At 41.3% G+C, this 13,025-nt stretch overlaps 2 protein-coding genes across 2 annotated transcripts; both read left to right on the forward strand.

Annotated features, from left to right (window-relative positions):
• Positions 1-1,059: 1,059 nt before the first annotated feature.
• LOC109474713 lies at positions 1,060-4,947 on the forward strand. Its single transcript, XM_019775072.1, has 7 exons — positions 1,060-1,296; positions 1,500-1,736; positions 1,985-2,076; positions 2,393-2,497; positions 2,801-3,000; positions 3,269-3,433; positions 3,810-4,947. The coding sequence occupies exons 1-7, from the start codon at positions 1,089-1,091 to the stop codon at positions 4,081-4,083; spliced, it is 1,281 nt and encodes a 426-aa protein (XP_019630631.1). The 5' UTR covers positions 1,060-1,088; the 3' UTR covers positions 4,084-4,947.
• A 4,539-nt stretch (positions 4,948-9,486) lies between these two features.
• Positions 9,487-10,985, forward strand: LOC109474715 (alpha-(1,3)-fucosyltransferase 6-like). The gene has a single exon (XM_019775076.1). The coding sequence runs from the start codon at positions 9,592-9,594 to the stop codon at positions 10,882-10,884; it is 1,293 nt and encodes a 430-aa protein (XP_019630635.1). The 5' UTR covers positions 9,487-9,591; the 3' UTR covers positions 10,885-10,985.
• Positions 10,986-13,025: the final 2,040 nt, after the last annotated feature.

Raw genomic sequence — 13,025 nt, forward strand, 5'->3', positions numbered from 1 at the left:
TTTTGTATGTTTAAATCACTTGGTCCTTTATTTATTATTCTGTATCATAGTTTGATTTCTTGTTGATGCTTTTTGGATAGGCTTTCTTTGATCATGTGATGTGTTGTTTTCCAGGCTTTCTGTTGACATAGGCTATGAGAACTGGGGAGAAGAGGAGGAAGATGCGTATGAATACTTTGATGATGTGGAGAAAGATCCGGACTACGTTCCGTCTGTGACAATGAGGTATGTGTCTTGTGAGTAGGGAGATAATCTGTATGCTTTCAGTTGCCCTTGGTATTCAGTGTTCTTATATGTTTAAAAGAGTTCATGACTGTAGAGCATAGCTGTATCCAATGTTGGCCTTCAATAGTATGTTTTAGGTTAATCTGTGTTTTATGGTACAAGTTATGTGATGATCTTCCTTACAAGTATCAACCCAAGTTGACTTAAAAAAATTGTTTGCTATTGTCAATCTTTCTTTAAATGAAATAAATGTATCTTGTTTCCTGTCCATATTTCAGGACATCATCCACCATTCTAGGTCGGGACATCGAGACATACGGTGTCATCACACCTGGGGAGGAGGTTTACGACCATGCCTTGTCAGTAGGAGTGGCAGATGAGACCGATGACAACATCGAGTTTCCAGATGAGATCAAGGTCAACCACTCTGGTGACATCAAGGATGAGCAGTGTTCCATCGTGTACACGAAAAGCCTGCTTTAGCTGGTGGAGTTCCTGCAACAACCTGCAGACAAGATGAAGTGCAGGGACCCAAAGTGCAGTGCAACCGGACAGCCCAACCCAGTGGCCAAGTCCATTGGCACTGGAATCGTCCTTAAATGGGTAAGCTCACACTTTTTTGTCAGACACTGACCAACTTGCTTCTTATATCAAAATGTGATGTCTAGCCATTGCCCCTGCATTTATATTAGTTTTCCTGTTGCAACTATATGAAGCTGCATTTAATGTTACTTGCATTAGTAGGGTTGTCCAAACAGGATCTGTTTACCTTTTTTTTCTGCAGTACTGTGGTAGTGGGCATCTCATTTGGAAGTGGCTACAGCCAGCCCAGGTTCAAGTATGGACTTCAGGCGGGGGACTTCATGCTGTCCTCCAGCATTCTGCTGTCGGGGAACAACTACAGCAAGGTCAGCCTGATGTCCAGCTTCATGAACCTGGGGTGTGTCTGTGAGACAACATTTCTGAGAGTCCAGAGGCAGTACTGTGTGCCTGTCATAGAGACCTTCTGGCAGCGCAAACTGCAGGCCCTTGTAAGAGAAATGAAGAGGAGGGACAAGGTCGTTCTGCTTGGTATGTACTATGTGTTGTATCATTTGACTTGCATATACACTGCTATTGCTATCAATATTTTGTTTTATATAATGGGGTGAAAATTTATGGAACTAGTATGGAACGTAATTAGCCATTACTCTGCTGCATTATAACATGGGGACAGATGCTATGGAAAGCAATAATTAATGTTTTACAAACATCTTTATTTTGCACATACACAGGAGACGGACGGATGGACTCACCAGGACACAATGCACAGTATTGCACGTACACTGTCCTGGATGGGAACACAAGGGCCATCGTTGCTGTGGAAGTGGTGGACAAGAGGCAGACAGACAGAAAGTCTTCAATCATGGAGAAGAGGGGGTTTGAGAAAGCCATGGACAAACTCTTGGAGGCAAGGGTGCCAATTGAAGAGGTTTGCACCGATGCACACCCACAAATTGGTGCACTGATGAGTAAGTAATGTTAAACTTAAGTATGTGCTTTCTTGTTCTAGTCCATTTCTTCAGATGCTGTCAGACAAATTCTATAAACTCTTACTGTTTTTTTAACTCAAAAGAATGCATCCTGTAATAGCTCAGGTGCAGCAATTTCAGTTTATACCTGTATTTATTGGCAATAAAGTGGGTCATTACAATGGTCAACACAGACAGAGTAACTTGGTAACGATTCAACCAGAACATGTTTTATTCCTTATAAACAGATGCTGACAAAGGGAAATACGGAGTAAAGGGAATATTTCATTCCCTAGACGTCTGGCATGGAGCCAAAAACCTCATGAAGAAGCTGATTGCAGTAAGTATTCGTAGTATCCTGAAGTATTTGATATGTAATACTATTCATTCTTACTTTTGGTAGCATTTGAATGGATTGGTTACAATAACTCAGGAATAACACATGCATCTTTGTTTTCTTAGGAAGATGAGACTTGGGCTCATAATTCATACAGCGAACAATGTAGCTTATACATGATGAAAATACTGCACTATTGATATGCCATAAACTATAAAAGGTGTAACAGTATTGATCACAAGTATTATGTTAGAAAGCAGGTACCTTCTACAGTATTTGAGGCACAATGTACTTATGATTGTCTCTTTTTTTGCCATAGGCTGGACAGGAGAAGTCCTGTACAGACCTAAAGCAGTGGACCAGGGACATCATCAACCACTTCTGGTGGTGCTGCAACAAGGCCAGTACATTTGGCGAATTCATTGTGAGTACCGAGTCTTATACAAACACACAAGTCCATGGCACATTTCTTTATGGCATCAGCAGAAGTCTTGGATCATAGTCAATGTGAAAAGTTACTTAGTTACTTAGAAAAGTTACTTACTATCTATCTTACACTTATCAAAGCCTCCTCCCCCACAGTGACATTGTTATCACTAATATATCACTAAATGCAGCTAGACATGAGCTTAAGTCGTGTCTCATGTGTCACTGTAGAATATCCATATCTGTATAACAAACCTTACTCATAATGACATATCAAGTATTCACATGGTTTTGTCTATAGGTACTGTGGAAAGGTGTCTTGCACCACGTGTGCGATGTGCACACATGGGCCATGGGTCAGTGTGACCATAACCCAATCAGTGCAGACACTCCCCGGACGAAAACCTGGCTCGTGTCTGGTTCCCCTGCCCACAAGAAATTGGCAACGATCATACTAAATCCAAGGTGGCTGAAGACCACCCACAAGTACCTACGCTTCCGGTGAGTGTAATTGCATATCTTGGTGTCCCTATGTATCCCTTATTTATGTATGACATATGTCCCTTTTCGTGCTCAAATGGTGATACATGTCGTTTTTTCTTACACTTTTTTATCACACATTTTCTGTTTCCCTATATCCAGTCAGTTCTTTATGTATATAGGACATTTTTTTAATCAAGTTTCACAAGTAACTATTGACAACAATCTTAAAAAAAGTTTGAACAAAGCATGCCAATTGTAGACATGTTGAAAATCTATTATGTTCCAGAACGACATCAGACCTGGAGTCCTTCCAGAATCACATACTGATGTATGCATCTAAGAGGTACGCCTTCAGCCCCCCGGTCTACGAGGCCAGGTGCCAGCTTGCTGCCCTAGACTACAACGAGCACAAGGACAGGGCAGTGTGGAAAGCCAAGGATGGACATATCAAGTGAGTAGATATGTTTTCTCTCGCCTTGTCACCCAGCTAAGGCAACATGTTTAGCATAAATGGTTGGTTTGTTTAATTTGTTTGTATGAAGTAGGTCGCTGTGTAGGCTACTGTAGAGACCAACCCTGACCCTAAGCAGTTAATGACCACTGTGTGGTCTGTCCACGACCTGAGCTGCTCTACTACCACATTAGTTGGGACTGGAGGAATCTTAGCTAGGTTACCAAACCTCCTGGGATCAGTTTCAGACATTTTGTTCCAGTTGCAAAGATGATGGGAATTTACAATTGTGTTTAACATGTCAATCATTGAATTTGGAATGTTGGTAACCTGTAATTGTCATAGAAGTTATTTACGCTGTTTTGCATGTCTTCAGGTACAAGAGACGGTTCCAGAAGAAGTCTGAGCGTTGGTCAATCTATGTGCCTCGGGAACCGAAGAAGTACCTCTACATCAAGGACCTGCAGGCAGAGATCGTTGACAAGAGAGCCGACTCCGGGAGAGGCATGAGCACAACACAGCCCATGTCTGAAACAGATCCCAGGAGGCTCGGTACCCTAGCTAAGATACCTCCAGTGCCGACCAATGTGCTGGTAGAGCAGCACAGGTCGAGGACAGACTTGCCTACACAGGGTTCATTAACCGCATAGGGTCAGGGTAAGGGTTAGTGTAACTGTTACATCTAAAACAGTCTATTTACACGGAAGCCAGTGTAATGTCCATTGACATCCGGGAACTCGTCCCGGATGCGCCAGACACAGCAGGAGGGTATGACCACCCTGTTACCCTCCCCAAGGCGCCCATGCTGCCACACCACAAACTGCCTGTAGGCAGCATGTCTAAACTCTCGGTGGTCCGCCCCTGGCTCCTGGTCTTCCTGCAAGGCCAGGAGATCGTTCCTGGTGTCCCTGTTGAGCTGCAGGACTCCCCGCTGCAGGATGTACAAGTCAATCTCCTGAAAAGGATAAGAGTTCTTACTTGATTGCTTGACATACTATGTCCTGCTTTTTGTGTAATATGGATATTGTAAGAGAGTAAAAGAGTTGTAAAGAGTGTTTGAAACAGAGCAAACAAGTAACAATGAACAACGATGTGGAGAAATATTTTTGTAGGGAACAATTATAGACTTGTATACAAGTAATAGGTATAGATAAAGCAAGGTACATTTATTGGTAGTAGAACTCTGATCCTGTTACATACCTATACATAATACCAATGTGCAAGTTGGATGACATGTTTACATAGTGCTATTTTGTTTTCATACAGTTGAGTTCCCTTGTAGGTTTTGTATAGATAACAGGTATTTTTGTAAAACTGCTGTGAAATGTTTTACCTTTATGTATATTGGTCTGTACTCTAAAGTTTTCTAGTGGTAGGTTGCATGACAAATGGATTTCATCTGGAACTTTGCGCCTTGAAATATGTATACAGGGAAATACCATGTGCTATTCATTGTACTGTCAACATGAATTGTGATATGATTCTGATATGTATGCAATACGACGTGATGTGAATAGAACCGGCTAGCCACTTACTGGAAGTCGCGAAACACACCACCGTGCATCCATGTCGCAGCACTTCCTCTCGAGATCGGTCGGCATCTCGCGACAGTTGCTGCATCTGCACCATGGTGGAACAGCATGCCTCCCCTCATCTCCATCTCCGCCTCCACCTGCTCCTCCATCTCCACCTGCTCCATCTCCAGCTCCTCCATCTCCACCTGGTCCTCCTGCACCTCCAGCAACTATGCCCGAAGCCATGTCGGCAATCCTCCTCCCCTCACCCACCTGGAGGATGTCAAGGAGGATGGAAGGCTTGCTCCTCGCCACGAGCTTTAGAAGGTCGTGCGAAGCCTCCAACGGCAGGACACCTACCAGCTCCTAAGAAAACAAAGGGATCAGAACTAAAACTGATGGAAGAGACCAAAGTGTAATAGAATTATATGCTCTCCAAATTCCACATGTATCGCTGATTGCAAATCTATAGCATTATACTGATAGAATGGGATTTTGAATTGTTCTTACGTTTAGTTTGTTCTCTCTCTCTTGTTGGAGAGAGAGTATCCTCTCCCTGTCCTCGGCAGACGCTCTGATAGGAATATGCCGCCGCCGGGCTCCTCTGGTGGCTCCACCTCCCCTCGCCCCACTTCCTCTGCCGCCTCTTCCTCCTGCCCCTCTCCCCCCGCTGCCTCTCCCCCTGCCGCCTCTCCCCCTGCCGCCTCTCCCCCTGCCGCCTCTCCCCCTGCCGCCTCTCCCCCTGCTGCCTTGCTCTGTCTCCTCCTCCTCTGCATCCTCTTCCTCTACATCCCCATCCTCCTCACCACCGCTCTCATCACTCCCGTCCTCACTCGCATCAGTGTCGATGGACAAATCTGCCAAGGGAAGGGACATGTCCATGTCCTCCTGGGGATCCTCCTGAGGCTGGAGGGGCGTGGCGTCTGCAGGCTGGTTCACCTGGTTCCTCTGTTCCAAGTGCCGGGCAAATTCCCTTCCTCGGGCTGGATTGTCCTAGGTCATACAGGGAAAGGTATATGAGAAATAGTACTATATTGATTTCAGACACAGATAGAAAAAACACTTCTCCTGACAATTCATCCCAGGAAATTCATAAACTAATATTATAAATAGTGTAGAGGTCTGATAATGATTGAAAGACCTTTATTGTAAATTTTGACCTTATAAGCTAAACACTATGTGCAGACAGTGATACAAGTCTGGTATTTGACATCTATAGCATACTATTATGTTCGTTCGGGTACACATCTGTTCACATCCCCATCTGCGTGCATTGATTTGGCTGGATAACGGAAACGTCTTTAGATCTGCAATTAGCACGGCAACGCGAAAAGTAACACTGAAATGCTAAATTCCGCTTTGGCAAAATTGAATGAATTACAAAACAAATCACTTCAAACTCTTTACGGCCACAATAGACACATTTTCTTATACATTCAAAAGTGCTAGGTAAAAGATGAACTCTTCATTCAGGTAAGTTGCATTTTTTTGGGGGGTCAATTTCCAAGAGTAGTGAAATATTTCACGTCAATGTGTTTTTTCCGATGATCGGAGAAGCGAACGTAATTATGCACACGTCCGACAGACCGCTAAAATCGCAAAGTTTTAGCATGGAAACAAACTCTACTTAGTCTACACACACTGGAATTGGAAACTGAAGGTAGTTTATATATATATTTCAATTACTTTGTCTACTCACGTATTTATTGGCAAAGACTAAACTTGTCGAGATGAACACCAGAGATGACATACGACGCAAAAAGTTGAAAACAAATAGAAGTTTACATACCTCATCGTCATCGTCCAACATGAAACCTCTCGATGGCTTTCTCTTTCGTTGCTCGCCGGGGACGACCTGCCATTGTCACGTATAAAAAAAAACGAAACGAACTGCGAGCGCAAAAAAAGTTCTGAAAAGTGCGACGGAGAATAATGAACGTGCGTGTGATCTCTGATAAGCCGACTGACAGCCGTGTCAGAAAGGTCACCGAGGATCACGTGACAATCTCCGGAAGCGTTCGGGGATCATCGGTAGGCTTCGCGCGCGGTCGGCAGATTTGAAAAATGGCTGCCTTCCAAAGCCGGGCCGGGAAAGCGTGCAGATTTCAGCGAGTTCTCACCGCTCAACGACATCGCTTTTTGCTCAACGAAGGTCGATATGGGCTAGGATGGTGTTGTTCAATCATACCATGTAACTAGGTGACTAGAATTTTTATTTTGTAAATCCAGTTTTAATGCCCAGAAATCGCACTGGATGCCTTTAAACCTTCCGTCATATAAAAATTCAAGTAGTAATGAACTTTTTAAGGAAAAATATGGATTCAGACGTCATCAAATTAGCATAAACTATGCATCATTATTGATAAAATGACATGAAATTACATAGGATGGTATGAATGTAAGAAAGCATGTGTAACTCAACATAAAAGCCTGAAATTACTGAATTTCGCTGAAGATGCCTACAACAAAAACATTGATATGGCAACACAAGAAATTTTTATCTTGTTTAACTGGTACAAATTGTGGCCAGATGTATTCTAGGAAAAGTAACCAAATTTTGTTGCTCTAACCCTAACCGTTCGGACGTTACACGACATCAAATTTAGCGATGACATTTTAAACCCCCCTAGCCAGTCTAGATAGTTAAAAGGTAAACACGTTTTTAAATCGCTGAAAAAACTTTTTTTACAGGATTCAGAAAAACCTAAGGGGCATCAGATAACATCTTCATATTGAAAACTCTAATACCTAAACAGACATATTCTGGAAAACGCTTATCCACTTGTTTTGTCGACCTATCAAAAGCCTTTGACTCCATTTGACACGAGGAACTGCTATCCAAACTTCTCTCCAAGGGCATTTCAGGCAAACTCAAGATCTTCGACATAATTAAAAACTTATACAACCAGTCCGAAGCCCGTGTCAAAATTAGAAATGGCCTGAGCGAAGCTTTTCCTGTTGAAATCGGTGTTCGGCAAGGGTGTGTTTTAAGCCCCACCCTATTCAACCTGTACATAAGTGACCTCATAGACAAACTCAATGCAGAAAACCTAGATGCCCCCTTTTACAATCTTCAAAAAAGAAATAGCATATTTTATGCCGACGATGTTGTTATATTGTCGGAATGTAAGCATGGACTTCAGAATGCAACTAACAATCTCGGCCGATATTGTCAACAATGGAAATCAGCGTAGCAAAAACCAAAGTTATAGTGTGTAACAAAATAAGCATTTTATTGCCTAACATTAGTTTCTTATAATATAATAAAGAGATAGAGATAGCTCCATTATATTGTTACCTAAAAGTTATGTTTACAGCAGGATGTACATTTAGTGCTGCCATGAAAAATTTACAAAAGAGAGCCTCAGAGCGACGAGAAGTACTCTTGGAGAAACTAGGTCTTCCGTATCGCTTCAATGTAAACTGTTTGACACATGTATTGTACCGATATTATTGTATGTATCTGAAATATGGTGCAGTAGCAATATGAATGACAAATCTGAAAAAGAAACTGTTTATCTTAAATTCTGTAAATATATTCTTGGAATTCGGGGGAACGCCAGTAACTTTGCATGTAGAGCGGAACTGGGACGTTTCCCTTTACTGATAGAGGCTCAATGCAGAATGTACAATTACTATTTACTATTTCAAATTAGCCAACGAAGCACATACAAGTAGTCTTCAACATGAAACCTAGTTGGTACAACAAGAGCTAGATCGCCGAAAATTACCCTGCGGGTTATCAGATGTAAGGAACCTTTTAGAGAAATCTGGATTTGCCTATCTGTACATTAATGGTCACTTAAAATCGCCGTCTAATCTAAATGAACTAAAACAAAGACTCAGAACTACAAGTAAAAGGAAGAAGAGAAAACCAAGGCAACAAACTAAGGACATACAAAACATTCAAAGAGATTTATGAAAGAGAAACCTATTTAAACATTGCAAACTTCGAACATCGCAGAGCCATGTGTAAACTTCGCATTAGTGACTATCCCTTACGTATAGAATCCGACAGGAATAGCTTTACCCGTCTGGAAGATAGAACGTGCGAATTCTGTAATCAGTTATTTATTGAAAACGAGATACACTTTCTACTTGACTGTACATTATTTAAAGATGAACGCCAAGAGCTATTCGATATTTTACAATTAGACAAAGTATGTAAGAAAATGTCAAAGCAAGGATACTTTTAAACACTTGATGTCATCCAAGAACGAACGCATAGCAGAGAAACTATGTAATTATGTTTCCAGATGTTTCGGAAAGAGAGAAGAAAGGGCAACTAACAGTAGATGATAGGTAGTATATAGTATTGTTGTAATATAAAGATTCCTATCACTAGCATTAGAATTTAGCGTTTCAGTATGCAATATTCATGTTTTGCATACTGCATATCCCCTTGTGCATTTAACCCTTCTGGGCAAGAACATGCAATGAAGATTCATTTTTATGATTATTAATCTCCTAATTATTTATTTTTACAGCCCCATCAATCAACTGCAGGCTTCTTCTTAAAACACCAGTTCATCAGGGTAATAAAACTGCAAAAAGCGACCGTACGTGGAATTGGTTCACCAGGGGATGCAGACCAGACGTTTTGTAAAACACTAAAGAGAGCCACAAGGAGAAGTATTGGTAATCATGACTGGCAAAGGAGAAAGCAACGTTAAAATGACAATGCGTTGTTATAAGATATTGCTGATTGCCATTCTTCCTTTTTTCTCCATATCTATTGTACTTTTCAGTGAAGAAAAATCCTATTTATATCGGGCAACATTAAGGTTATCCCAGGTGTTTAAGCAGGATTCACATAGAACACCTGGCAATTCCTATACTGTCCAGCAGTGGCAAACAGTTGAACCGTATAATATATCCCAGTTCTACAAGGTTTGGAGGGAATATCCTACATTGAAATCCAACGACAGCCTTCAGATAAAGAAGATTGTTCTTTGGACAGGTATTTTCGGTAAAAACTTGTCAGAGAGAATGTCGTGTAAACCAATGAAAACATGCATATTTACAGGGGACCGTACTCAGGTGAATGACGCTGATGCTGTCGTGTTTCATTTTTGGGACACGCCGATGGTGTATAATGAATCTTTTATGCCGAGTGTACGACACCCTCACCAATACTGGGTATGGTATGCAAAGGAATGTCCAGAGAACAACAGATACGTGGACCTTAGCTCTTACAGCGGTGTTTACAACTGGACAATGACATACAGGAATGATTCTGACGTCAAAAGTCCATTGGGATCTCTATATCAAGTGTATAAGAATCTTCAGAAAGGTAAATTAATTTCAAACTCTACAAAAAAAACACACGTAGTAGCTTGGTTTGTAAGCAAATGTTACAAATATTTCCCACGACATATTTACGCTATTGAACTCGCAAAATACCTTCCGATAGACGTATACGGTAAGTGTGGAAAGAATGCCTGTGAGTACTTAGACATGAAGTGCCGGTTTAAGTTAATCAGACAGTACAAATTCTACTTAGCCTTCGAAAGTTACAGGTGTAAAGAATATATTACCGAAAAGTTTTGGCATAATGCATTGGATCAAGGAGTTGTGCCGATTGTATTAGGACCGCCCAAGGGTGACTATGAAAAGTTTGCTCCTCCGAATAGTTTTATTCATGTAGATGACTTTGAATCACCTAAGGCGTTAGCTCGCTACATAAAAACTCTTAACGAGGACGATGCTAAATACAATCAGTACTTTAAATGGAGAACAACCCCTCCTAAAAGCTTTCCAAAAGTTATAAATACTGGTTGCGAACTTTGCGCTAAGCTACATGAGGACCATCATTCAAAGAGAAAGGTTTACACAGATCTTGAAAAATGGTGGAAAGGTAAGAACTACGAGTTTTGTAAGTCCCTTGTGCTAACAGATAATATATGGGACAAACATGACCTTGTGTATTACGGATAATAATTAATGATAATGGTATATTCAGGACTTTTGGAACAGAATAGCAGGGCGCTGGGAATTTGGTGCTTAATTACTGAATGATATTCACACAATTTTGTTTACCGAGCGTTGAAATCCTTGACTTTGTAAATTCTGACATAAATACGTTAAAAGTTAATCGAAATATTAGGATTACAAAATGAATAAAATTATCTGTGTAACAGGGATCTATTAACATTACTTTAGTCTTAATTATCCTTTATAAGTTTATTAATCTTGCAATTTGTGGCATGTCACTGTTCCTAAATGATAGAGTTCAGTTTGTAGCACGACCTGGTGAGTCGTTAGCTGGCCTGTCTAAATGTTGGGGATTTTAGCAAACCGCGTCTAAACTTCAGGAGCAGCTGTTGACGTCTTTTCTGGAGTAAAGGCAACCCTAGTTGACTTAATGATAGGAGTACCGGGAGTCTCTACCAAGTAAAATACGGCAGACCCAGTGCTGAATGTTCTCGATCTGAGATATCTCGGTAGAACTCAGAACCCAGACAGGACATACGTATTTACACACGAGGATGCGCATAAAACAGTCACGAGCTCAGACTCGGGTAGTTTGGCTTTTTAAAATGTCGTAGGAGACAGAAACGTCTCATACTTTTACAGATGATATGGTTTTGGTGCGTGTCCCATTTAACATTACAGAATAACCTCTTACAGTTTGGCAACAGAGATCTATTGGATTCTGGAATATGTCTCTGTTTGCCTGGGAACCTTGTCTTCTGTTGTGTCCTCAGCCGTACAGTGAAGAGCCACAGATGAAGTACTTTCCAGTTACTTGTTTATTCACTCACTGGGAGGGTCTGTATCTTGGTCTCGATCTCGCTCTTCATAACCATGAATGTATAAGGCCCTATCGGCACGTACACCTAATGAATTGGATTGTGTAGATTTGCCTGTTCGTGTATAAATGCGCGGCATCACCCAACTGCGTTCCAGGGTGAGCCGACTGATTGACAATGGTTCGGACCTGATACTCCCCCCTTGATGGACAAGGGTCGGAATGCTGGAACATTTTACTGAGTTGTGATGCCTAAATGAAATTATACAGCCTAGTACTTCTGCCACCTCCGAACTACCTCCTTCTTGGCAGAACCCATTGTTGGAGTACCTTGTTTAACGTTACATTGCATAGTAACCACACGACTCATTTGTCGATATATATCTTAACGTCTGGTTCACGCATTGTTCAATTTATCCCTATCTCACTGTTAATTATAACTATAACGTGGCGTTATGTCATCACAGTATACCATACGATAGTCCTATAGTATTTCATAGACACCCTATATTCAACTTCAGGAGAAGTTTGTACTCGTCGTAGGGTTTAAGTAGCAAAAGTAGTACACTCCCGGGTTGGATGGTATGAGCCACCTGGGTTAAGAAGTCACAGAAAAGAACAAGGTTCCCAAGTCAATTGTGTTCAATACAATTTTTGAGCAGTATCAACGTGTCTGTCCTCATTGAGTGCGTTTTTTTCAATTCAGGATTTACAATAGCATATAACGAAATAATGAGGCCAATAAATGTCCCCGTCATAATGACATCATATTACGTCATAACGACATAAAAACTGTAGTTATGATAAATTTTTATTAGTACACCATCCTCTCATATTTGGTAGTCAAACGACATACCGTTCGCGTGTTCTGGGGTGGGGGGTCGAATGAGCATTTACCGGCGACTTTACTTGGGTTGTTTTGTTGCCGAATGAAAGCACGTTTCTTGCCAATAGAAACCGTCTCTCGCGGCTGGTTGTTGGATCCCGGAAATTAAAGGAACCCGTTCAAACACTACAAAACGCAGTATCAAAACTCCCACCCGCCCGGAGCCTGTACAGGAGGCTAGGGCTAGGTCCTGTACAAGGCCCATATGCGGGGTATTTGACCTTGATCTTTGTCGGAATGTTTATTATCGGAATGTTTTTGCCGAAATTATTAGTGTTTATTAACGTCTTTTAACCAAAAATTGATAAGATTTGTCAAATTTATTCGTCTTTAAAAAAAAAGTTACAGACATGGTTAGAAGATTGATTTCTTTTAATTAATAAACGTGAAGTTCAATAATAAGAACGTCAACGGGTGGATGTTCGGGCCATAAAAAATCGT

This window comes from Branchiostoma belcheri, unplaced genomic scaffold (assembly GCF_001625305.1).
Source record: "Branchiostoma belcheri isolate BF01 breed outbred unplaced genomic scaffold, Haploidv18h27 scaffold311, whole genome shotgun sequence".
Classification (NCBI taxonomy): domain Eukaryota; kingdom Metazoa; phylum Chordata; class Leptocardii; order Amphioxiformes; family Branchiostomatidae; genus Branchiostoma; species Branchiostoma belcheri.

Bases quoted from the DNA above. Each gene is read 5' to 3' on its own strand.
- LOC109474713 (XM_019775072.1), top strand. From the start codon at position 1,089: ATGCTGTCCTCCAGCATTCTGCTGTCGGGGAACAACTACAGCAAGGTC. The intron at 1,297-1,499 runs GTATGTACTATG...GCACATACACAG, and splicing joins GGACAAGGTCGTTCTGCTTG to GAGACGGACGGATGGACTCA. The intron at 3,434-3,809 runs GTGAGTAGATAT...GCATGTCTTCAG, and splicing joins GCCAAGGATGGACATATCAA to GTACAAGAGACGGTTCCAGA.
- LOC109474715 (XM_019775076.1), top strand. From the start codon at position 9,592: ATGACTGGCAAAGGAGAAAGCAACGTTAAAATGACAATGCGTTGTTAT.